This window comes from Neomonachus schauinslandi, chromosome 4 (genome assembly GCF_002201575.2).
Source record: "Neomonachus schauinslandi chromosome 4, ASM220157v2, whole genome shotgun sequence".
In the NCBI taxonomy this organism is placed as follows: Eukaryota; Metazoa; Chordata; class Mammalia; order Carnivora; family Phocidae; genus Neomonachus; species Neomonachus schauinslandi.
The window spans coordinates 71,435,017-71,459,540 of record NC_058406.1 but is presented as its reverse complement, the minus strand read 5'-3'; the positions used below and the strand labels follow the sequence as shown (position 1 = coordinate 71,459,540).

Below are 24,524 nucleotides of genomic sequence, written 5' to 3'. Positions count from 1 at the left end.
TTCCCAATTGCCCAAGCCAGCAAGTAGTCATTTTAAAATTCTTTTTCACTCTCTGAATCCAATTAGTCATTAAACCCTTGAAAATCTCCAAGCCAGTCCACTTAATTCTATGTCCACAGGCAGTACCTAAATTTAGGCCACCATTTTTGTTTGCCTGGAATTCCCACAACAGCTTCCTTAAACTGGGTTCCATATCTCATTTTCTCCCTTTCTAATCCAATCTCTACAGTACATCAACAGTCATCTTTTTTAGAACTTTATTATTAAAATTCTTCAGTGGTTCCCTGTTGCTTTTAAGGTGAAGTCTGTTCTCCTGAACATTCCTTAACAAGGCCTGTTTCACCTGATACTTATTTGTTTAGCCAGCTTAATTCCCAGAACTACCTCTACTGCAAGAGCCAAAAGGTAAGGTGAAGAATTGGGGTCATTTGTTTTAACATATCTCACATACCATGTTCTCCCTCACCAGGCCTAAAGTAAAGTATTTAGATAAAATGCAAAGCTTAATTTACATACCACCTCCAGATATGCAAAGTCAGATATACTCTCTCCCTTGTATATTCCATCATCATATCTTACACTGTATTACACAGATCCACAATCTTAACAGCACCATACCTCTGTGTATGTGTTTGTATCCCTCCACTCCCCCACTCCTGTGCCAAGAATGTAGCTAAAGGGAATACAGAGACCTTATTTTGTTTTTTGTTTTTGTTTTTTTTTAATGTGCCTCATATGTATTTGTTCACTAAAATCCCTCAGGGGTTGCCTGGTTGGCTCAGCCAGTTAAGTGTCTTCCTTTGGCCCAGGTCATGATCCCAGGGTCTGGGATCCAGTCCTGCGTCGGACTCCCTGTTCAGCAGGGAGTCTGCTTCTCCCTCTGTGCCGCCCCTCCCCCTGCTTATGCTCATGCATGCACACAGAAAAATAATTAACATCTTTAAAAAATAAAATCTCTTAGAGGTGTGAATGGCCTCCTAGTTCACTTGTGTTTGTTCCTTGCTATCAGAATCCTCAGGATATCTGTAGTTTGTGCAGATTGGTGATGAACCCCACTCGCTCCCACAAATACAAAATGACTCCAAAAATAGAGAGTCCTGAGCAGTTCATCCTTGTTGAACTATTTTCACTTCCTGAACATTTATTTCTGTCTCTTTCTTGGGTAATGAGTGGCGTTTTTAAGAAAATAAGGCAATAAATTCCTTGAGAAAGAAAAGGGTAGTATGAAGGATTGTTGGAAAAACACTGAAGAGTTAGAAAACTGCATTTCACGGTTAGTCTGAAGGAGGGGAAAAAGACTAGGTGGAATAAGTTGTTGGCAGTGGTTTAAAAAAAAAAAAAGCCAAATCTTTGGAACCTGACAGGTGAATAAAAAGGGAATGAGGGAAGAATTTCTTGGCACCTTGAGGTTGAGCTACCAAGATGGATAGAGGACTTAGTTCCTACTTTGTTAATTTACACCTCTGAGTCCTTAGACTAGACAAGTTTTATCACTGTGCTGCTGTGTAGCCCTAATTTAAAGTTAATAGCAATGCATAGTTCTCAGCATTCCGATGAGGTGACAACTGGGAGGATATAAAGTAATTTAATCTGAAAATACATTCTGAGTATGCTTTAGCATTAGAAAAGTAATATCTTAGTATGGCCTATGGGAGCTGTTCTCTGGAGCACCCCAGAACTAAGTGGCATTCAAGGCTTCATTCAGCTCATACATAATATTTCTTCATTCAAAAAGGCACTATACTGGGACGCCTGGGTGGCCCAGTCAGTTAAGTATCTGCCTTCGGCTCAGGTCCAGGGTCCTGGGATCTAGTCCCACATCAGGCTCCTTGCCCAGCAGGGAGCCTGCTTCTCCCTCTACCCGCTGCTCCCCCTGCTTGTGCTCTCTCTCTTTCTCTCTGACAAATAAATAAAATCTTGGGGGAAAAAAAGAGGCACTGTACTGAAAGCAGTATAGAATGATACTGTGTATCTTTGATTCTGAGACACAACACCTCATCCTCCTTCAAGGTTAACCTCCATCCATCTTATTACAGTGGGCTGCACAATTATAATTGCCAGCGTTTTTGTTATTATTCTTAGTGGTACATATGATAATGGTGCATGAAGGATTCTGTGAGATACGATAGTAAATAATAAGGGTTTTGAGGGTTGATCAGGATTAGAATCTTGATACTGCCATCTGTTATGCTGTGTTGTCTTAGATTACCTTAACTATCCTAATTAAGCCTCTATTTCCCTCTCTGTAAAATGGGGGTAAAACCTATTTCATAGGGGCCTGGGTGGCTCAGTTGGTTGAGTGGCTGCCTTCGGCTCAGGTCATGATCCCAGGGTCCTGGGATCGAGCCCCACATTGGGATCCCTGCTCAGTGGGAGGCCTGCTTCTCCCTCTGCCACTCCCCCTGCTTGTGTTCCCTCTCTCGCTGTGTCTCTCTCTGTCAAATAAATAAAATCTTAAAAAAAAACAAAAAAAACCTGTTTCATAGAGTTGTTAAGATTAAATGGATTAATGATGTAAAGTGCTTAGCGAAATATCTGGTGCTTTGTGAGAGCCTGCTGTCATGGCAGTGTTTCTGGTAGTCATTTTCATGGGGTTCGTATGTAAACCCATCTATTTGGTTTAGTCTCAGATTTGAAATCTCTTCACAATTACATGAGAAACCTATGAGTTTTCTGAGATTAAGGACCAGTTAAGAGAAAACTAATCATGTATGTATAATAAAATGTATATCTATACCAGACTTTTGCCTGAAAATGTATTGTTACAATATGGTTAATCCAGTTTCTCCGCCAACAACCCTCATCTACAAAGAAATAATAATACCAGAAAAATAAATGAGTACTGCATGGAAAAATTAAAATTTTGAACATCTATATTATTTAGCAATTGATATTTATTAGGGAAGTACTTAAAAATATGTTCTGATATCCTTAGATTCAAACCCTTGAGGGGCACCTGGGTGGCTCAGTTGGTTAAGGGTCCTACTCTGGATTTCGGCTCAGGTCATTATCTCAGGGTTGTGAGATGGAGCCCCACATCAGGCTCGTGCTGGGCATGGAGCCTGCTTAAGATTCTCTGGCTTCCTCTCTCTCTGCCCCTCCCCCCTCCCCCCAAAACACAAAGCCTTGAGTCTGCAAAACTAATGATAGAAGAGCTAGAAAGAAGTAGTTCACTCATGAAACTCAAGTGAGCCTTGTATCTCCACCACACTTATCCTTTATCCCATCTCTGATAATTAAAACATAAGTAGTGTTTTGTATCTCTTGAGAGTTTTTAAGAGTACTGGAAAGTGAATAATGCAAACATCTATCAGGTACCCACTGGGTCCTGGGTAAAAAATTAGATGATTCCTGTACTTTTTCTCCTTTAATCCTCAAAACTTTGTGAGATAAATGGTAGTTATTCCTATTCAGAAATTCAGAAGTAAGGTTGCTCTGTGCTGGCATTTGAATCAAGATGTCATCAGACTCCAAAACACATGTTTTGCATATTTAAGCCACCTGTCAGTAGGTGCTCAATAAATGCCAGAATAAAATAAAATAATATGATTGCATGATCATTCATTTGAAATTTTTGTTTTTTGAAACATGCTTTGGCAATAACAATTTCTTATATTTGTTAAGCAGGTCATGGTTTCAAAGTGATTTCACTTTTATTGCCTATTTTAGTTACCATGGCTGCAAAACTGATCACCATAAAATTTAGTGGTATAAAACAATTATTTTGCTTTAGATTCTGTGGGTCAGCAATTCAGACAGGTCACAGCAGGGTGAGTTGTGTGTTCCATGATGTCTCAGCTGAAAGGTCTGAAATATGAAGTTCTTTATTCAGATGTCTACTAATTGATGGTGGTTGTCAGCTGGGGGCTTCAGTTGCTCTCTACATGGGCCCCTCCATGTTGTCCCTCTAATTTAGGTTACCTTACAGCGTGGTGGCAAAGTTGGAAAATTTAGTGTTCTGAGAGAGGCAAAGACACAGCACGTAGGAGCATTAGCCATTCAGAGGCTGTTTCCTTTTTTATGACCTACCCTCAAAAACCGCATAGTATCCCTTCTTTTGTACTCTGTTGATCAGAATCAGTCACAAGCCCCTGTCCAGATTCAAGGGGAGGGAAAACAGCCTCATACTTCCCAGAAGAGGACTGCCAGTCACATTGTAAGAACACCATGTGGGATGATATATACATATTGGTGTGGCCATCTTTGGAAAATACAGATTAACCTGTGAAACAGATCAAGCATATTGCTTTACTAATCAAGAAATTACTCAAAGTACTAGTACAGTAATATGTGTCTTAGGTGCCTCCCACAACACTGGGATCTATTTTGAATACTACATACATTCCACATTATTACTGAAAAAAGATGAAAGATGTGTAACGTATCAAATTAAGGTATTGATTGGCACAAGACCAGTGGGATGATCAGCATTTTGGGAGTGTATGCCAGCACTCCTTTTTTACATTGGCAAATGCACTTGTGTTTTTATCTACCTGGTTTGTCTAGAAGAAGGTTTGACAAACTATAGCTGGTGGGCCAAATCCACCTGGCCCTGTTTATGTGAAGTTTTATTGGAAGACACCCACTCATTTATTTTTGTCTATGCTGCTTTTGTGCTGCCATACCTGAATTGATTAGTTGCAACAGAAACCATTTAGCCAACAAAGCCTAACACAGTTACTCTCTGGCCCTCTACATAAAGTTTGCATACCCTTGGTCTAGAAGATCAACCAATTGCAAACAGTCTGAAATTCCCGCTACTTGAGGCTGTAGTTTTCATTTGTTCAGCACAGATGAGAACTAGCTTTAAATACAGAGTAGTAATAGTTTAATGCTTGCCCTCAAAAGAGTTCACAGTACTAGGGAATCAGACAACTCTACATTTACATAGTACAGTGTCATGAGTGGTGCTATCTTAGAACTATGCACAAATTTATTTATCTGAAAAGCACTATGGTTAAAGGTTAGGACCTGATCCGCCCCCCCCCCCCCGAGAAGGCTTCCTGGAAGACTGATACTGATCAGGTTCTTGGAAATAAGTAGAAATTTAAAAAGGTGAAAAGGGAGCCTTAGATGTAGGAAAAGTATGAGCAAATGTATGAGTAGGAATTTTATTCTTCCAGGAATTCATTACAGCTGAAAAGTAGAGTGGGATTGGAGAAGTAAAGAAAGGTAGGACTGGCAGTGACCATTTAAGCCACTGAGGCAAGAAATGATTTGAAAGCTCTTTAAGAAACAGAATTGTCAAAACTTGTTAATTAATTGCCTATAAGAAGGCAGAGAATGTAGAATTTAGGATGACTGACCTGGGCAACTAGTGGCCCGGGAAAATGGTGCCATTTTACTAAGATATTGGGTACATTGGGAGGAATAGATTTAAGCAGAAAAGTTAAGTTTCACTGTTGGAGTTTTTGAATTTGCAGTGCCATTGGAACATATAAATGAGGTCAGGCAGGCTGTTGGCTTTGGAAGTTTGAACTTAAGTAAAAGACTCAGGAGTTTTAAATAAGTGGGTATTTGAAGCCTTGGGAAAGATGCAGTCATCTATAGAAAATATGTAAAGCAAAGACAGAGCCAGAAATAGAAATGGGAAACAGCAGCACTTAAGGAGGACAAGCCCATGGAAAGAACAGCTGGAGCCAGAACACTTTTGAATACCTTTACATTTAGTGGTTTTTGGCAAGTTTAGTTAAATGGTAGGATCAGAAGCTAGACTATAGTAACAATTCAGAAATGACAGAATGTGGGGAGAGCAATTAGAACGGTAAGGTTTGAATACACTGAAGAACTGAGTTACCAATTAAGTTAAATCCCTGTGGAAATGGCAGAAGGTAAGCTCCAAAGCACAGGTAGAGGGATTGACCTTAAATGAAGGTATACCATATTCACTGAGACATGCATGAGAGAATGGATAAGGGAAGAGAACAGATATTTTTGAAAGCCTGCTTTTGCTGGTTGTTCTGATTGGTTGCATAAGTAATTTCATTCATCTTATCTCAATCTATTTTATGTAAGAATTATTGCTTTCCAATATAAATATGTAATAGTGTTTTATTTCTCATTTTATTTTCAGGTATCTGCATTCGGGGCAGAGTTTTCATCAGAGGCTTGCAGAGAGTTAGGCTTCTCCAGCAACTTGCTCTGCAGCTCTTGTGATCTTCTTGGACAGTTTAACCTGCTTCAGCTCGATCCTGACTGTAGAGGATGCTGTCAGGAAGAAGCACAATTTGAAACAAAAAAGGTATTGTTTTCTAGTATCTCTCTTCCATTAGTTGGTATAGTTGAGATAAGGTGAAATGTTAAATTGCCTCATCAACTTAAATATAAAGTCTCTAGCTTTTACATTCTGTAGTTTTAGAAGTCAACTGATTTCTTTCTGGCCCACTAGATCAATTAAAGCAACTAGGAAGGAAAAGTTAAGGTTTATATACTAGGACCCCATTCTACCGTGGTTGTTTAACAGAGGGGTTGCAAAATTACTATAGCATGCTTGGATCCTAAAGTTCTCCAGTCTTCCTAAGTTCTGGCCACATGAAGATGCTTCTATTCATTTGTAATAAGAACTCAGTCTTAAAATGAAACATGAGATGAAATTGTAGTACCTAGGGCACTTGGGTGGCTCAGTCATTAAGCGTCTGCCTTCGGCTCAGGTCATGATCCCAGGGTCCTGGGATCGAGCCCCACATTGGGCTCCCTGCTTGGTGGGGAGCCTGCTTCTCCCTCACCCACTCCCCCTGCTTGTGTTCCCTCTCTCGCTGTGTCTCTCTGTCAAATAAATAAATAAAATCTTTAAAAAAAAAAAAAAAAAGTATAGCACCTACTACCTTTCACATAACTGTAGGTGATAAATAAACTATAACTTTTTATCTAGTTTACAAAGAATATGGTCTGTTAATTTACATGGCTTTTACTAATATTTATAGACACGTAATCTCCTCTTTAACACTTGAAAACAGCCAAGGATAGGTAGTTCTGACTGTCCAATAAAATCTGTTTTGTCCCATTGTTCAAATTAATAGTTAACTTGCTCGATTTTTAAATCTTTTTTTAAGCCCCTACACTTTTTAAAATTCAGAAGCGGCCTGAAAATATCATTTATATAAGCCAAATAAAACTGAATCAGTGAGTCCCCTGTGTTTGGAATGAGGACAAAAAGTTAGCATCTCTGTTATGTTTCCTTTTCATATTCTCTTTCACTTGTACATACTGAATTGTTTTGAGGTGTTACAGTTTGTAAAGCTTTCCATAATTGTACCCTATAGATAGTAAAAGGTTAATTTCTAACACCAAGTATAGTTTTATCGTTCTAAAAGAAAAATAAGCAAAGCTTTAAAATGTTAATATTTAACCAAAATTTAATATTTGATTTCTCAGTTGTGAACCTCAAATTTCTGCTGTCCCCACAATAGCTTCAGAGTCTTCTGTGTTTTTCATTTTCTTGGTTCACAAATATCGTTGATATATTTTCATGTTTAGAAGGTTTCTAGGGGCGCCTGGGTAGCTCAGTCGTTAAGCGTTAGCCTTCGACTCAGGTCATGATCCCAGGGTCCTAGGATCAAGCCCCGCATTGGGCTTCCTGCTCAGCGGGGAGCCTGCTTCTCCCTCTGCCGTTCCCCCTGCTTATGCTCTCTCACTCTCTCTGTCAAAGAAACAAAATCTTAAAAAAAAAAAAAAGGATTTCTATACATATGAGTTAGTCTTCATTGCATGTAAGGTCATATCTAAACAAGTTTTAAAAACTTGATTTTAAATAGATTTAAGATGTAGGACTTAACTAGCTTAGCATGACCCTTCCCTCTTAATTTTTGGGGTTTGTTTTTGATTTTTTTTTTTAATATTTTATTTTAAAGATTTTATTTATTTATTTGAGACAGAGTGAATGAGAGAGAGCACATGAGAGGGAGGAGGGTCAGAGGGAGAAGCAGACTCCCCGCCGAGCAGGGAGCCCTATGCGGGACTCGATCCAGGGACTCCAGGATCATGACCTGAGCCGAAGGCAGTCGCTTAACCAACTGAGCCACCCAGGCACCCTGTTTTTGATTTTTTTTTATGAGATATTCATATGGGACAAATTGCCAAAGGAATCTGTATGTCATCCTCTAATCATAATGCTGTTATTCTATGGTCCATACTACTACTTCGCCGACGATGATGATTTCCCAAGGCACCAAACTTAAAGGAATTGAATAACAAGGAGTGTTTTATAATAATAAACAATGTTTATCATATGCAACGTCTTGTAATGAGGGTGAAGTGAGAGGCTCTATCCTTTAAGTGATATCAGATATTCCTAAATTGTAAATCAAGTGCATATAAAAGCTATTTTTACTTACTGCCCTTTCTCGGTAATCCTTCATAGCATACCATTTTTTTTTTTTTAAGATTTTATTTATTTATTTGAGAGAGAGAGAATGAGAGAGAGCACATGAGAGGGGGGAGGGTCAGAGGGAGAAGCAGACTCCCTGCCGAGCAGGGAGCCCGAGGCGGGACTCGATCCCGGGACTCCAGGATCATGACCTGAGCTGAAGGCAGCCGCTTAACCGACTGAGCCACCCAGGCACCCAGCATACCATTTTGATGTTATACTTTTACTAGAACCAAGCTTAAATCACACACTTCTCAAATTATATTCCCGTTCAGTTTTAATTATTAATTGAGCTCTGTGTGGTATCTTGACACTTCTCAGCACTTAACAGTTCGGCGATAACCATCAGCAAGTAGTCTACCAGTTAATATATGCCTAACTAATTATACACTGAAATAATTGTAAGTACAAGTGAGGCTATATCCTAATATAACTTTTATGCTGTCTCCATTGTTTTTTCTTTACTCCTTGCCCATCACCTCTACAATGTACTTTTCATTAAGCATTTGCTTAGCATACAGTTGCACAAAATCAATGAATGGTGGAACCGAAACATGTCAGGAACACTTAGAAATATTGCTGGACATACAAAAGTATGGCATGTCGGACAAGCCTCCATTCAGATGCAAACCACATTGAGGTATAGAAGCAGTACTTCAGTACTTCAGTAGTACTTCAGTACTGCTCTCATTGGTACATGATCATATGTAATATTATATACAATATTTTTTTCTGTTTCAGCCCTGGCTTAAGGCTTAATTTTGAAATCATAGTTTAATTTAGGCTTAGTTTAATAAAAGTAAAAATCTGCAGTATGTAGACTAGTGCCTTACATTAAAAACATTAAAAGTACTTAAATATGTCTCTGTGTATATATATGTATGTGTGTGTGTGTATAAATCATCGTGAATATAAATTCTTTAGAAAAGAAAATTATATACAGGAGTGTTTTAGCAATTTATATATAATAAAAAAGTGTAACCAGAGTCACTCATTTTGGTTCTTGCTTAGTCATACGGTTTATAGGCCTCTCTAGAGATGAGGCTAATCATTTTTAGTAATGCTTACTCATTTAACAGGCTGAATTTAGTCTTTGATAGCCAGAAGCATAAAATTTGCTTTAAAAAAAAAAGAGCACCTGGGTGGCTCAGATGGTTAAGTATCTGCCTTCAGCTCAGGTCATGATCCCGGGGTCCTGGGATCGAGCCCCGCATCAGGCTCCCTGCTTGGCGGGGGGCCTGCTTCTCCCTCTCCCTCTATTGTTTCCCCTGCTTATGCTCTCTCGCTCTCTCTGTCAAATAAATGAATAAAATCTTTAAAAAAAAAAAAAAAACAGAAAATGTGTTTGAAATCTCTTATTCTGTAAATACATGCTCCATTATTTTTACTGGGTCTCATTCTCCCCCACCCATTCTGTTCATAAAGGACCTACTAGTAAGCATCACAAATACTAGCTAGAATGAGATTTTTTGATAAGTTATTTTACTACTAGTTTTGCTCATAACTATGTATCTAGGTACCATTTATAAACATTAGGATGTTGGCTTAATTGTAAAGAGTGTAATAATTTATAATTTGAAGAAAAAATGTAATGAAAGAAAAAATATTTAAATTTAAATATTTAAATCTTGGTGCTATTTTTATACAGTTGGTATTTTATACGGTTAGCATGAGTCACTTCAGCTTAATGTATAGAATCTTAAGATGGAAGGGAAGGGACCATTTTTTTTCTACTACTGACTGACTTCTTCCTTGTGGTGGGACAGCATAGTAACTGCCAGTTTCTGAGTGTTGTATCTTTTAGCTTTTCCCATGAGAAAAGGATTAATTCTTTCTCGTTGACTATTTTTGAGATATTTTAGGCAGGGATTGTTACTAGCTCAAGTTAGATCACTACCAATTGTTAGCTAAGGTAGAGAATAATATAAGGCCCATTGGCTGCCACAGCAGCTATGTGGAATGTTGCCCTGGGGTACAGAGAGATGAAGCACTAAAGAGCAGATATTAGGTAAGCAATCCCATAGATAACTGTCACTCCCCCCCCCCCCCAACCAATGACTAGAGTAAATAACTTCTTTTTTTTTTTTTTTAAAGATTTTATTTATTTATTTGACAGAGAGAGAGAGACAGAAGAGCACAAGCAGAGGGAGTGGCAGAGGGAGAGGGAGAAGCAGGCTCTGCACTGAGCAGGGAACCCGATGCGGGATTCGATCCCAGGACCCTGAGATCATGACCTGAGCCGAAGGCAGACGCTTAACCATCTGAGCCACCCAGGCGCCCATAAATAACTTCTACTTAAGCTGTCTTTAAAGATTTAGTTCAAGTGTCCACCCTTCTGGGAAGGCTTCCCTAATTTCAGCTCCCTTACCTCTCCACCACTAGCACTCCCAGGTTATGTTAGCTACACCTCTGTATTCCCAAGGCACTGAGGATACCTTGACATGCACTTACCTTCACTATATTGTATCTATTGTTTTGCTTTTCTTTCTCATCCCATAAAATCACGCTCTTTGAAGTCTAGGACAGTTTCTTTCTGAATCCCTGGCCTTCAGCATATAGTATTTCATAAGTTTTTGTCCTTGAATGAGGCTGTTTTTACTAAGAGTAAGTTGGAAAAGGTGATCTTTTTTTTTCATTAAACCTTTTTTGAGTGCTTTCTATATACCAGGCACCAAGCTAGGCATTGCTGATACAAAAATTGAAGGGCATTGGGGCACCTAGGTGGCTCAGTCGGCTAAGCATCCAGCTCTTGATTTTAGCTCAGGTCATGATCTCAGGGTCGTGAGATCAAGCCCTGCATGGCTCCACGCTCAGTGCAGAGTTGGCTTGAGATTCTCTCTCTCCCTCTTCCCCTCCTCTCCCCCTGCTCACTCTAAATAAATAAATAAATAAATACAATCTTTAAAAAAAAAAAAAAAAATGAAGGGCAGTCCCTACCCTCAAGGAGCTTATAGTCTAATGGGGAGATAGACCAGTAAGCAGGCAAGTAAGCCTAGAGTGATAGGTGTGGTTTGCTAGGGGAAGAGGGAACAAAGCTTTGAAGAGTTAAGATTTGGGTTGAGAATTGACAGAAAATGTACCCAGGTGAGTAGAAGAAAAGGGAATCAAAATGGAATCTCTGGATACAGAAGACTGGGACCCAGAGTGCAAGATGGCAAGGGAGGAGTCTAGAGATAAAAGCAGGAACCAGGACATCATGAGTCTCAGAAGCCATGCTAAGACGTCTGGACTTTATCTTGAGGGGATGGGAACCAGTGGAAGTTTCTAGGCCAGGGAGTAACTGATCAACTACCGGTAGACATAGAAGAGATAATTTAAAAATATATATGTTGAAAATATACTTGAACTTTGTAGACACTTGTGAAAGACCTTTTTCATATATTTCACTTATGCTGAATATAAAAATAAGATTTGTCTTTATGTTGGCAGTTTTCAGTAACACTTTTGTTACAACTGTTCATCTAAGTATAGATCTCTCATTTGTATATTTTATTTATAAAGATATTGCAAGCATCCCAAATAGGTCTAAAAAGAGAAGTTAATTTTTTAACACACATTTTGAGATTGAGGTCTGACTGCTAACCTTAATAGGTATTTTTGCAAACAGTACACCACTATCAGATTAAAAGTTTCCTGGAATTTTCCTGGGGATAAGCATAAATCAGATATTTTTTTTCTATTAAGATTTTTTTTAACTTCTATTATCTAAGATTTATAAGATTAAATGTAGTATTTCAATAGATGGGTTATTTTTCTCCTCTTTTTATAATCTTTCCAGCTCTGTGAATTTGAACTTGATTAAGGCAGGTTGGTGCTTTTTTCCTGTCTCCCCATTCATTTAAGGTTTTCATATCTTAATGATTTCAACTTCTTCTGGACATAGTTATAGGACTTTTGTATTTTTCCTTAATTGTTTGCTCCTGTTTCTTTAGCTAGCACCTGTTCTCTTTAAGATCTTGGTTCATCAAGATCCTTGTAGTCCCACTGCTTTCCTTTTTCTTTCTAAATATTTTTTTTAATTAATTACCAATTATTTAGTTGGTTTTTAGTACTTCCTATTCTTTCCCATTTATACCTGCCTTATCTGTGAGCTGTCATTCTGAAGGTTTGGCTAGTGGTGAAACCAGAGTACCTTCGGAGAGAAAAAAATTGACTTAGCTGAATTAGTCAAAAATATGAACCAATAAGCAAATGATTTCAGCTTAATTTGCTGTTCATTCAGTCTTGATTGTATCAGGAGGGAATTTAGAGTAGTGGTTAAGAGCACAGGCTCTGGAACCAAACTAGGTTCAGAAAGTCTTGGGCGCCTGCGTGGCTCAGATGGTTAAGGGGCTTCCTTTGGCTCAGGTCATGGTCCTGCGATCTGGTGCCACGTCAGGCTCCATGCTCAGTGGGGGAGTCAGCTTCTCCCTCTGCCTCTCCCCCCTCACTCGTTGTGCTCGCGCGCACGCGCTCTCTTTTTCTCTCAAATGAATACATGTTAAAAAAAAAAAAAAAGTCTTTACTCAGCTGACAGCCTTGGACAAATTACTTGATCACTCTGTGTCTATTTCCTTACTTATAAATTGGAGATAATAGTTACTATCTTATAGGGTGGTTATGAGGATTAAACGAGTTAATACATGTATACTGCTTACAATAGTCCCTGGTGTATAATAAATCCTAGGTGAATAGTTGGGGCTGGTGGTGGTATCTGATTTGCTGATTAAAAACACAAAAAATTCGGAGGACTCTGAGAATAGCATAATAATAATTGCTGTTGGCAAAGTAGGATTTAAAAAAATAGATGAGATGTAACATGAACTATTACACTTGCCAGTCTTAAAAATTTGGAACAAAATTTTCTGTTACTCTGCTTTCGAGCTCCTGAATCAATTGAATCAAGAAGAACAAGAAGAAATATGATAACAGAATTAGTAGTATGAAAACTTTTCACCATTTGCAACTACTTGTTTATGTGGAACAAAATACAGAAATAAATTATGCCAGACATAACCCTGATTTCAAATTTTTTAGTCCTGCTGATTGACATATTTTAATAAGAATACTATAAAAATGAATTTTAAAAATATGTAGCATTCTGATCATTTTTAAATACATATGAAAACTTCATTTGGAAAGAAAGGATTTTACTAAAAAAAATTTTCAAAACCAGGGCACCTGGGTGGCTCAGTCGGTTAAGCATCTGACTCTTGATTTTGGCTCAGGTCATGATCTCAGGGTTTTAAGATTGAACCCCTCATTGGACTTGTGCCGGGCATGGAGCCTGTTTAAGATTCTCTCTCCCTCTCCCCCTCCTACCCATCCCCACCCACAAGTGCCCTCAATCTCAAAGAAACAAAAAACCATTGATAAAGTGGAGCTTTGTTTTAGGACAAACCTATTCCAGAAATTAAATGAGACCCTTTTTTAAAATCAATTTAGGGGGTGCCTAGGTGGCTCAGCAGGTTAAGCGTCTGCCTTCGGCTCAAGTCATGATCCCGGGCTTCAGGGATCAAGCCCCACATCGGGCTCCCTGCTCAGGGGGGAACCTGCTTCTCCCTCTGCCTGCCGCTCCCCCTGCTTGTGCTCTCTCACACGCTCTCGCTCTCTCTCTGTCAAATAAAATCTTTAAAAAAAATTAAATTAAAAAAGTAAATTTAGAATAAAATATATTATTGGTTTTCAAACTTTTTCAGATGACACATCGGTTTGAAGCTATGATTTTCTTTGAAAGCAGAAATAACAGTAAATTAAATTATGTTTGTAATATAAAAATGATCACTTCGTGAAAAAAGCAAGTTGTCAGACTAATTACAATTATTGTCCTACTGACATTCCTCTGCTGCTTATACTTTTAATCTAATATATAGTAACAGGTTTCAAAGGTTTAAGAAAATTTTGGAAGAGAAATCACTTAAAAGTGATTTATTTTATTTTTTTTTTGAATTTTGGAACATCTTGGTCTCATTCACAGAATACAAGTAGAAGCCTAGGCTGCAGGTCACCAAATTATACCATTACTGGTTCTGGAAAATAGCTCAACAGTTCACGTATTTGATAAAGGGCTTTTATTTTCACTTAAAGATCTACTACTCAGATAATATTAAAAATTAAAAAATATTTATCTTTGGTAATGATTGTATTACACTAGATTTAAATAAATGGACCTACATAGTGCATAAAATAATTTTAAGAATGTAGTTAGATCCCTTCCACTTCCCATTCCATTACTTAATTGGAATTAGACTAATGCTAATTGTCCCACTTTATATAACATATAGTAGCATTCCCATTTTCTATGTGTAATACTCTTCCTTCACATTTACATGCACTCCCAGCAAGCCAGAGACAGTAGAGAGGAAATATTAATATATGTATAGTTTATTAGAAGTTTATCCCCTTCTCTCTGTTTATAAAAGTTTTTGAAAGAGTTAAATTATTGTCTTAGCTACTAGTTTTGTGACTTTGAGTTAGCAAATTACTTTGGAATCTTCAGTTTTGTTGTAGTAATTACACTGGCTCACCTTTCAGTGTTTATTGTACCTTGGTTATATGCTAAAGTATCTTACCTACATTATTTAATCCTCACAACAACTCTATAATGTAATACTACTATCCCTATTTAACAGAAGAGGAAACTAGGGTGTTAATCTATCCAAAGTTACCCAAGCAATTGGGTGCCATAACCTGGCTTCATCTCAAGTCTGTTTGACTCCAGATTCCCAAGTTTTTATTTTTATTTTTTAAAGATTTTATTTATTTGAGAGAGCACAAATGGGTGGGATAGGGAGAGGGAGAAGCAGGCCCCACTACTGAGCAAGGAGCCAAAAGCAGGACTTGATCCCAGGACCCTGGGATCATGACCTAAGCCAAAGGCAGACGCGTAACCAACTGAGCCACCTAGGCACCTTAGAGCCCCAAGTTTTTAAACCTCTATTCTGTCTCTTATCTTGAAAATGTGAATACCTACTTCACAGACTTTACTGGAAGAAAATGAGTGAGTTAAATATAAAACACCAGTCTGACTCTTTGAAGGTCCCTTTTGCATTTATAGTTAACACAATTCCACCACTAGTTTTTATTTTAAATTATTTAATCTTTATTTTTCAATGTACCATAGACTTTAATGACTCCCATTACTTGGTGTTTTTTGAGGGTATATTAACAAATTTGGCTTATTTAAGGCCCAAACATTTTAAATAAGTCACATAGCATTTCATAATTCAAGTAAAAGAACATCAAAACATTTAGTTCTATTCAATTTACATGGAAAATCTGTAGCCAATTTCAGAGTAATTTAGAAGTCAGCTTAAGCAGCATTATTCAAGAAAGTGGCATGTATTAAGCTTTAGCCTATCTACTACTGGTAGAGATGCTACTGGAGTGTAAAACTTAGAAGGATGAAATGGAGGTTAAGCTAACTGTGCATGAAATTGTAGTCACTAAAGAAATTTCACAGTTGCTTAAAATAGCTTCACTTTTGTAGTATGTCTGTAGCATCAATACATGAGCTGATTTCTTCAAAGGAAACAAATATAAGTCTTCAACAGATTATTCTAATTATAATATAAAACATTCTTCACTAAGAAGCTTTTTTAAAGATGTGAATAATGTTTGGCAACAGTTCTAATTCACTGAATCACTTAAGACTCCTGCATAGCAACACAAATATTTACTTAATAATAGCCACTAACATTTGTTAAGTTATTATATGAAGGGTGCTATTCCTTTATCTGAGTTAATTTATATAATCTTCACAACCCTGCAGTAAGTACCATTATTATCCCCATTTTATAGTTGAGTCTAAGGCATAGAGATCTTACCTAAAGTCATTCAGCTAGTAAATGGTTATAAATATATCATATTTATGTAACAAAAGTCTTAAAATATATTATGTAGTTATTTAATTGAATTGGTAATATTTAATTTTTTAATATTTTCTAAATGTAGCATTTATCTGTCTTAAATATCAGGGTTTTTTTAGGTATTTACAAATTAGGATCAAGGTTCTATCTAAGCATATTAAAACATTTTATCACATTTGCAGATTACAATATTTAAAAAGGAAATAAACCCTTAAAGTAATTCATGGTCTGTTTCCAGGCTGCCTTACAATTATATTTCCTAGACATACCTACCTAAGAGTCAAAATAAACTTTGTTTATATACTAAATATTTCTTCTTGCTATAGGCTTCTAGAATGTCAAAGTAAGACAATAGTCACTGTCCTCAAGGAGTCCAGTAGAAGAAACAGGCATGGAACTAGAATACAGTTGGCAGGATATTTTATTAGGCTAAAACATAATATTCAGTGTTAGGAAGGTACCCACTAAAAGAGTTAGAAATAAAATAAAAGTTGAAAAGAGGACAGAATCAATAAATCTCTTAAAGTTGATGTATTCAGACCCATAGATATAACCACATTAATCACAATGAAAGTGACCAACAGAAGAACTTTTACAGTTCAAAAATTATTGAGTGGGAGGCAGAGGAAAGTTTTTACTTCTTTTATACCCTTCTGTACAGTTTCTTTATTATTTCCAGATGCATTGGTTTCTTTAAAGAATTCAGTGTGAGGGGCGCCTGGGTGGCTCAGTTGGTTGGGCGACTGCCTTCGGCTCAGGTCATGATCCTGGAGTCCTGGGATCGAGTCCCGCGTCGGGCTCCCTGCTCGGCAGGGAGTCTGCTTCTCCCTCTGACCCTCCCCCCTCTCGTGTGCTCTCTCTTTCTCTCTCAAATGAATGAATGGGATCTTTAAAAAAAAAAAAAAGAAAGAAAGAATTCAGTGAGAAGTAGGCTGTAAATAAAATATACTCAGGTGCTATGAAAGCACACAGAAGGAGGGACATACCACCTTTTGACAGTTGGGGTAAATATCACCACTTGCTTATATAGAAGTTGCTGTTTATCCTAACTTGGAAAATAATTAGGAGAAAGCTCTCTCTGGCAGAAGGAAAAGTTAGCAAAAAGGCAAAGTCATGAAAAAGATGGCCATGTTAGATAAATCAGATAGCTTGGTTATGATGAGAGATGATGCTGGTTAGGAAGGTAGGACCTGTGTGTCTTGATAAGAAGTTTGGACTCTATTCTGTAGGCAGGGAACAAAATTAAAAAATTATAAACAATGAACTGGCATCAGATTTGTATTTCAATGAATTTTGTGAGTATGAAGGATAGTTGATAGGACAGAGGGGAATACTGTTGCCAGAAAAATAACTTATATTGCCGTTTTCCAGAGGCAAGATAAAAGGGCTTAAGCCAACATATTGGTAGTAAAAATAGAGAAGGAGCAGACAGATTTAGGCAATAAAACCTTCAGGATTTATCAATTTACTGGTTGGAAGGGGTGAGTAAAGATGTTTGAGAAACTAGTAGCCTCAAGGAAAGGAGGTTACAGGAGACTTCAACTAGTTGCAAGGTAGCCCCTTAATGCAACAGTGGGGGATGGGAGAAGGGGCATTAAGGAGGATAACTTTTCATAAAAGCATACCCCTTTGGTACAAACTGCCTTTTCAGTTTTCCTTTTGAAGAATTAAGTGTTAAAAGCTTATCTGGGTACCGTAATGTATTCTAAAATTGATAGTGTGCTTGTCAAAAAAATGGGCAAAAAATAAAAATGTGTGGAACAGCCTAGTGTTTTTGTTCTACTTTCATATTGACACTCTTAATATTTAAGAAATTTAAGCTTTTGGGTTATTATAGCTTTATTTTTGTATCTTAGTATATATTAGGTGCTTACCCTCTTTAGTTTTTTTTTTTTTTTTAAGATTTTATTTATTTATTCATGAGAGACAGAGAGAGAGAGAGAGAGGCAGAGGGAGAAGCAGGCTCCCAAGGAGCAGGGAGCCCGATGCGGGGCTCGATCCCAGGACCCTGGGATCATGACCTGAGCCGAAGGCAGATGCTTAACCATCTGAGCCACCCAGGCGCCCCCTCTTTAGTTTTAATAGAGAGCAACCATAATGTAATTTGTGCTGGTGGTTTTGTTTTTTATTTCAGATATTTGCAACCTTCTTAATCATAACTGCCCATTTTGTGACAAATAATGATGTTCAGTATTGGTATGGTAATAACACTAATAGAACTGAATTCTCTTTTGAAAAGCAGCTTTTGCTGCCATATAATCGCACCCTATGGTCTGTTTTTGAGGCTATTGAATATTTGGGTGTTGAACCATAGTGTGTCTGGATCTCAGTTTTTCAAGTTAAGAGGAAAATGGGTTGTATTTTTCAAACATTTAGGAGCAAAAAGACATTGAATTTTTATTGAGTACCATACACTAAATACTTTGCCGTTTTCTAAAATATTTTTACTTATTACCAAGGGGCTAATTGGTTTTATTTTAAAACTACTTAGATGCTCAGTTGGTTGAGCATCTACCTTTGGCTCGGGTCATGACTCCAGGGTCATGGGATGAAGACCACATTGGGCTCTCTGCTCAGCGGGGAGCCTGCTTCTCCCTCTGCCTCTGCCTGCCACTATGCCTACTTATGATCTCTCTCTCTCTCTCTGTCAAATAAGTAGATAAAATCTTTAGGGAAAAAAAATACTCAAGTTCAGGGTCATTTTTACCAACTCTTTGGATGTTTTGACCTCAGGAAATATAGTGGTGATGTGTCAGGTTATTTCCTTTCATTCTATGATATTTCCTAAATATCAGTAGAATTGAATGCATTGTGCCCAGGTGATGATCCTGGATTTTTCACACCAGTAACTATAGATTAGGAGGGGGGTATATCTGTGGGTGTATTTGTTTTCAGGTGAAAGTCTAATCATTACAGTCCTAAGTCTTGGTTATGAAATTCTTTGTTTTAGGTACATGAACAAATTCTATTATTCGTCACAATATTGGAAGAAACCTTGTTCTGTTTTCCCTCAGATTTCATAGTTGGAATTGTCTAATTTAGAATGTGGTGATGTCAAAGAAACATTTTATTTCTTGGTTTTTGTTTCATTTTGTTGTACTTTATTTTAAAACATTTTCAGTGAGCTTTTTAATGGAACAGTGATTGTATCTTAATGACAGATTCCCCCAGTGTATTCTTACTTTCTCAGAACTTAATTTAAATTAAGGTAGATGTTACCTTGCTTGTTTAGTAGCTTTCTCAATCTCAAGGCAGAAACTAAAGATACAAAATACAAAACTAAAGAGCACTTTAATAATGTAGTAGAATAAGCTTTAAACTAAGCTTCCTTAGACAGTAGTTCCTTTGTTTTATTCAGAGTTCATTAGAAAGCACCTTAAAAATAGTGTAATCTCAAGGATATAATATTAGAGAATTATATTTACCAGCTTCGTTTGCTAAAATTGTAAAGCTGAACTTATTTACCTAATCCTCCATATTCATTCATTGTTCCTTTGCAAGAATGCCATTAGTCGAAGTATATGGAAGTGTCAACAGATAAACCAAATGCCTTACACATCTGCTGCTTCAGTGACTTGAAGTGAAATCTTGACAAAAGCTTTACTACTAGATCTCAAAAAATTTAGTGCCCTAATTGTCCATCTGTAATTGTAGCTTGTTGCTTCTAGCACTCTATGCACTTTAAAAAATATTTAAAAATATGGGAATGACTTTTTTTTTTTAAGATTTTATTTATTTGACAGAGAGAGCACAGCAGGAGGGGAGCTGGAGAGGGAGAAGCAAGCTCCCCGCTGAGCAGGGAGCCTGACACGGAACTCTATCCCGGAACCCTAGGATCATGACCTGAGCTGAAGGCAGTTGCTTAACCAACTGAGCCACCCAGGCACCCCCAAAAAGATGGGAATGATTTGATGATGAATAATGAATTAAAATTTAAGACATTAGCAGATTACTAAATATACAGTTTTGGTTGAAAACATTTTCCCTAAGAATTAACTGGCCAAATTTTGCAAAAAATAGCTTCTGCATGATGTATTTTTCTACTATAAAAAAGGAGTAAAGTTGGTTTTAAGAAATTTCACTGGATGCAATTAATGGTTGGAAGAATGGCTCACTTATATATTTGAGTGCATCATAATTGTTTCTATTTAAGAGCTCTAAATAATGTAATATTCTGCTTTTATCATGTTCTAGCCATACTTCCTTATTTTTAAATCCCTACATTTAAGGGCAAGCCTTCAGTAGACCTATAAAATAGTTACCCCCCCATATCTGAATTCTATTCAACAGTTAAAATTTTTCCTTTTGTTCACCTAACATTAGAGCATTTTCTTCATGTTGCTACTTAATATTCAAAGTTTTTTCAATTTTTTCTGATAGTACTGAATTTTATTAATGTTAAAGTTTTGCCTTTAAATAAAAGAGGATTTCGAAAATAAGAGTATATGGTTGTAAGCAATGTTTCATAAGAAAAGTAAACAATATTACAGCATTTGTCTTGCTCTAGTCAATGCTTACTTGGTTTATCTTTTAGAATTGGTTAGTCTCTTGAGCAAAAGCTTACTGTTTGCTCGTTTTGCAATATTTGCCTTATTAATACTTGAGTATAGTCCAAGGCAGTAATTCTCATCCCTGGCTGTTCATTACAATCACTTGGGTACCTTTAAAAGCAGTAATGGTAATTAAAGTACTGATACCTGGATCTTACCCCAAGTATCCTCATTTAATTGGCCTGACATGGAGCAAGTTTACAGATTTGTGGTGGTGGTATGAAGGCACAGTAAAATAGTTAACAAATGCAATGCCTTTTTTTTTTTAATTCAGAAAATTTACATGACTCAAAAGTGTCACCTTTGTTCAGTGTTCTAAATCAACTTATTTTGTAATCTAGTTATCTGGTAAGAAACTGCATAGACCTGTTTTGTTTTGTCTTGCCTGTTAATCTGAACCATTTTGTAGCCACATGGTTTTACTTTAATCACAGCAAGTTAACACCACAAAATTAAGATTTTGGCTGTTGGCTATATGTAAAAACCTCATTAGCCCTAAAAATTTAAAACAAGAGGTTGGTCAGGTTTGTATGAGAGGGAAAAAATTATTATACATGGCCTAAGGTATGTTTCCTCTAAGTCTGCCTATTAGAGTTTTTATCACAAATGAATGTTGTACTTTGTCAAATGCTTTTTTTGCATATTGAGAAGATAATACGGTTTTTATCCTTCATTTTGTGAATGTGGTGGATCACATTGATTGATTTGTGAATATCAAATCACCTTTGCATTCCTGGAATACATCCCTCTTGATCATGGTGAATAATTTTTTTAATGTATTGTTGGATTCAGTTTGCTAATATCTTGAGGATTTTTGCATCCACGGTCATCAGAGATAGTGGCCTCTAGTTTTCCTTTTTGTAGTGTCTTTATCTGGTTTTGGTATCAGGGTAATGCTAGTCTCGTTGAACGAATTTGGAAGGTTTCCTTCCTCTTCTGTTTTTTGGAATAGTTTGAGAGGAGTAGGCATTAATTCTTTAAATGTTTGGTAGAATACATCTGTAAAGCCATCTGGTCCTGGACTTGTTTGTTGGGAGTTTTTTTAATACTGATTCAATTTCATTGCTAGTAATTGGTCTGTTCAAATTTTCTATTTCTTACTGATTCAGTTTTGAAAGGTTATATATTTCAAGAAATTTATCCATTTCTTGATTGTCCAATTTGTTGGCATATAATTTTTCATAATTTCTATAATCCTTTGTATGTCTATGGTGTTATTTCTCCTCCATTTCTGATTTTGAGTCCTCTCTCTCTCTCGCTCGCTTTTTTTTTTTTTTTTTTTGATGAGTCTGGCTAAGGATTTATCAGTTTTGTTCCTCTTTTCAAAGAACCAGCTCCTGGTTTCAGTGATCTGTCCTATTGGGTTTCTAGTCTCCGTGTATTTATTTCTGCTCTAATTTGTATGATTTCCTCCCTCCTACTGTCTTTGGGCTGTGTTTCTTCTTTTTCTGTTTCCTTTAGGTTTAAGTGTATCCCAAGAATTTTGGATCATTGTGTTTTCATTGTCTGCATATATCTTTCGATATCTTCTTTGATTTCTTAGTAGATCCATTCATTGTTTAGTAGCATGTTGTTATTTAGCCTCCATGTATTGGTGTTCTTTCCAGATTTTTTCTTGAATGATTTTCATACCATTGTGGTCAGAAAAGATGCATGATACAATTTCAGTCTTTTCAAATGTATTTGGACTTGTTTGTGGCCTAACATGTAATCTTTTCTGGAGAATGTTCCATGTGCACTTGAAGAGAATGTGTAGGGGCGCCTGGATGGCTCAGTTGGGTAAGCATCTGACCCTTGATTTTGGCTCAGGTAGTGATCTCGAGGTCATGTAAATCAGCCCCACATAGGATTCGGCTCTTGCACAGAATCTGCTTAGAATTCTCTCTCCTTCTCCCTCTGCCCCTGCCCCTCACATACACTCTCAAATAAAATCTTTAATTAAAAAAAAAAAGAAAAACGTATTCCTCTGACTGGAGTGTTCTGAATGTACCTGTTAGGCCCATGTGGTCTAATGTGTCATTCATAGCCACTGTTCCCTTGTTGATTTTCTGTCTAGATGATCTGTCCATTGATGTAAGTTGGTATTAAGGTCCCTTACCGGGGCACCTGGGTGGCTCAGTCGTTAGGCGTCTGCCTTTGGCTCAGGTCATGATCCCAGGGTCCTGGGATCGAGCCCCACATCAGGCTCCTTGCACCACGGGAAGCCTGCTTCTCCCTCTCCCACTCCCCCTGCTTGTGTTCCCTCTCTCACTATGTCTCTCTCTGTCAAATAAATAAATAAAATCTTTAAAAAAAAAAAAAAAGTCCCTTACTATTACTGTGTTACCATAAATTTCTTCCTTTGTCTGTTAATAATTGTTTTATGGATTAGGTGCTCCTATGTTGGGTGCATAGATACTTACAATTTTTATACCCTCTTGTTGGAAATAACAAGTGTTGGCAAATATATGGAGAAAAAGGAGCGCTCATGCACTGTTGGTGGGAATACAAATTGGTGTAGCCACTGTGGAAAACAGTATGAAGTTTCCCTCAAACTTCAGAAAGAATTACCATATGATCCAGTAATTCCACTACTGGGTATTTACCCAAAGAAAATGAAAACACTAACTCAAAGAGATATACGCATCCCTGTGTTTATTACAGCATTATCTACAATAGCCCAGATATGGAAGCAACCCAAGTGTCCATCGATAGGTGAATGGATAAAGATGTGGTGTATGTATACACACAGGCACGTACTTTTGCGCACACACACAGTGGAATATTACCCAACCATAAAAAATGAAATCTTGCCACTCACTACAACATGGATGGATCTAGAGGATATAATACTAAGTGGAAGAAGTTAGAGAAAGACGAATACCATATTATTTCACTCATGTGGAATTTAAGAAAGAAAATGAATGAACAAAGAAAAACAAACAACTTAAATACAGAGAACAAACTGGTGGCTGTCAGAGGGTGAAGGTGGGTAGAGGGATGGCTGAAATAAATAAAGGGGATTAAGAGTACACTTACCTTGATGGGCACTGAGTAATGTATAGAATTGAATCACTGTATTGTATACCTGAAACTAATATAACACTATGTTAATTATTCAGTTTTAAAAACCACTTATTTTTAAATGAGGTGGAAATTAGGGGATTCAAAAGTCTTGTTACTAATAAGGCAAATCAGTTACAGAGCTGAAGTAGTTTATTTTTTGCTTTCCATTGGGAGGACGGTTTAGAAAGTTTAGGAAAACCTATTAATCATAACTTATGTGGAAATAAGTGTGGACTCCCAAGGGAAAAAATGCAATTTTGCATGTCATTTTTATATTTTTCTAAGGGTTTTCATGTGTTTCCATTTAAATTATTTGGTCAGTATAATATAATGGAATAAGGACCTACTAGTGTCTAGAGATAGATTATCTATACAAATGAGCTTCTTGAGGCCTATAAAAAAGAGGGCTACTAACTTGGTATTTAAAAAATAAGCTTGCTGTAAGTTACCTAACTTTTTTGATTTCTCTTCCATTGGGTAGTTTTCCACAAATGTTGAAGGTCAGCATTTTTTCTATGCCAGTGGTGTTACTTTAAAAAGTCCAGATGCTAAGGGGGAAAGTCAAGGAATTACAAGTTTAACCTTTTTAAATCCTTTCATCCTTTGTGCCCTAGAGAATTCCTGTTATAAGTAGCATATATTTTCTTACGTGAATTTGTGTGATGCCAAAGATGCTTATGATTATGTCACTGAAAACGTATCATAATTTGTAGTTAA

At 37.0% G+C, this 24,524-nt stretch overlaps 1 protein-coding gene across 1 annotated transcript in view; it reads left to right on the top strand.

Moving 5' to 3' along the window:
• SELENOF (selenoprotein F) overlaps positions 1-24,524 on the top strand; it is a 56,274-nt gene that overhangs the window by 2,105 nt on the left and 29,645 nt on the right. The window contains exon 2 of the mRNA XM_021690037.1: positions 6,074-6,241. Within this exon, the coding sequence (XP_021545712.1) occupies positions 6,074-6,241 (168 nt within the window). The remainder of the gene's footprint in view (positions 1-6,073; positions 6,242-24,524) is intronic.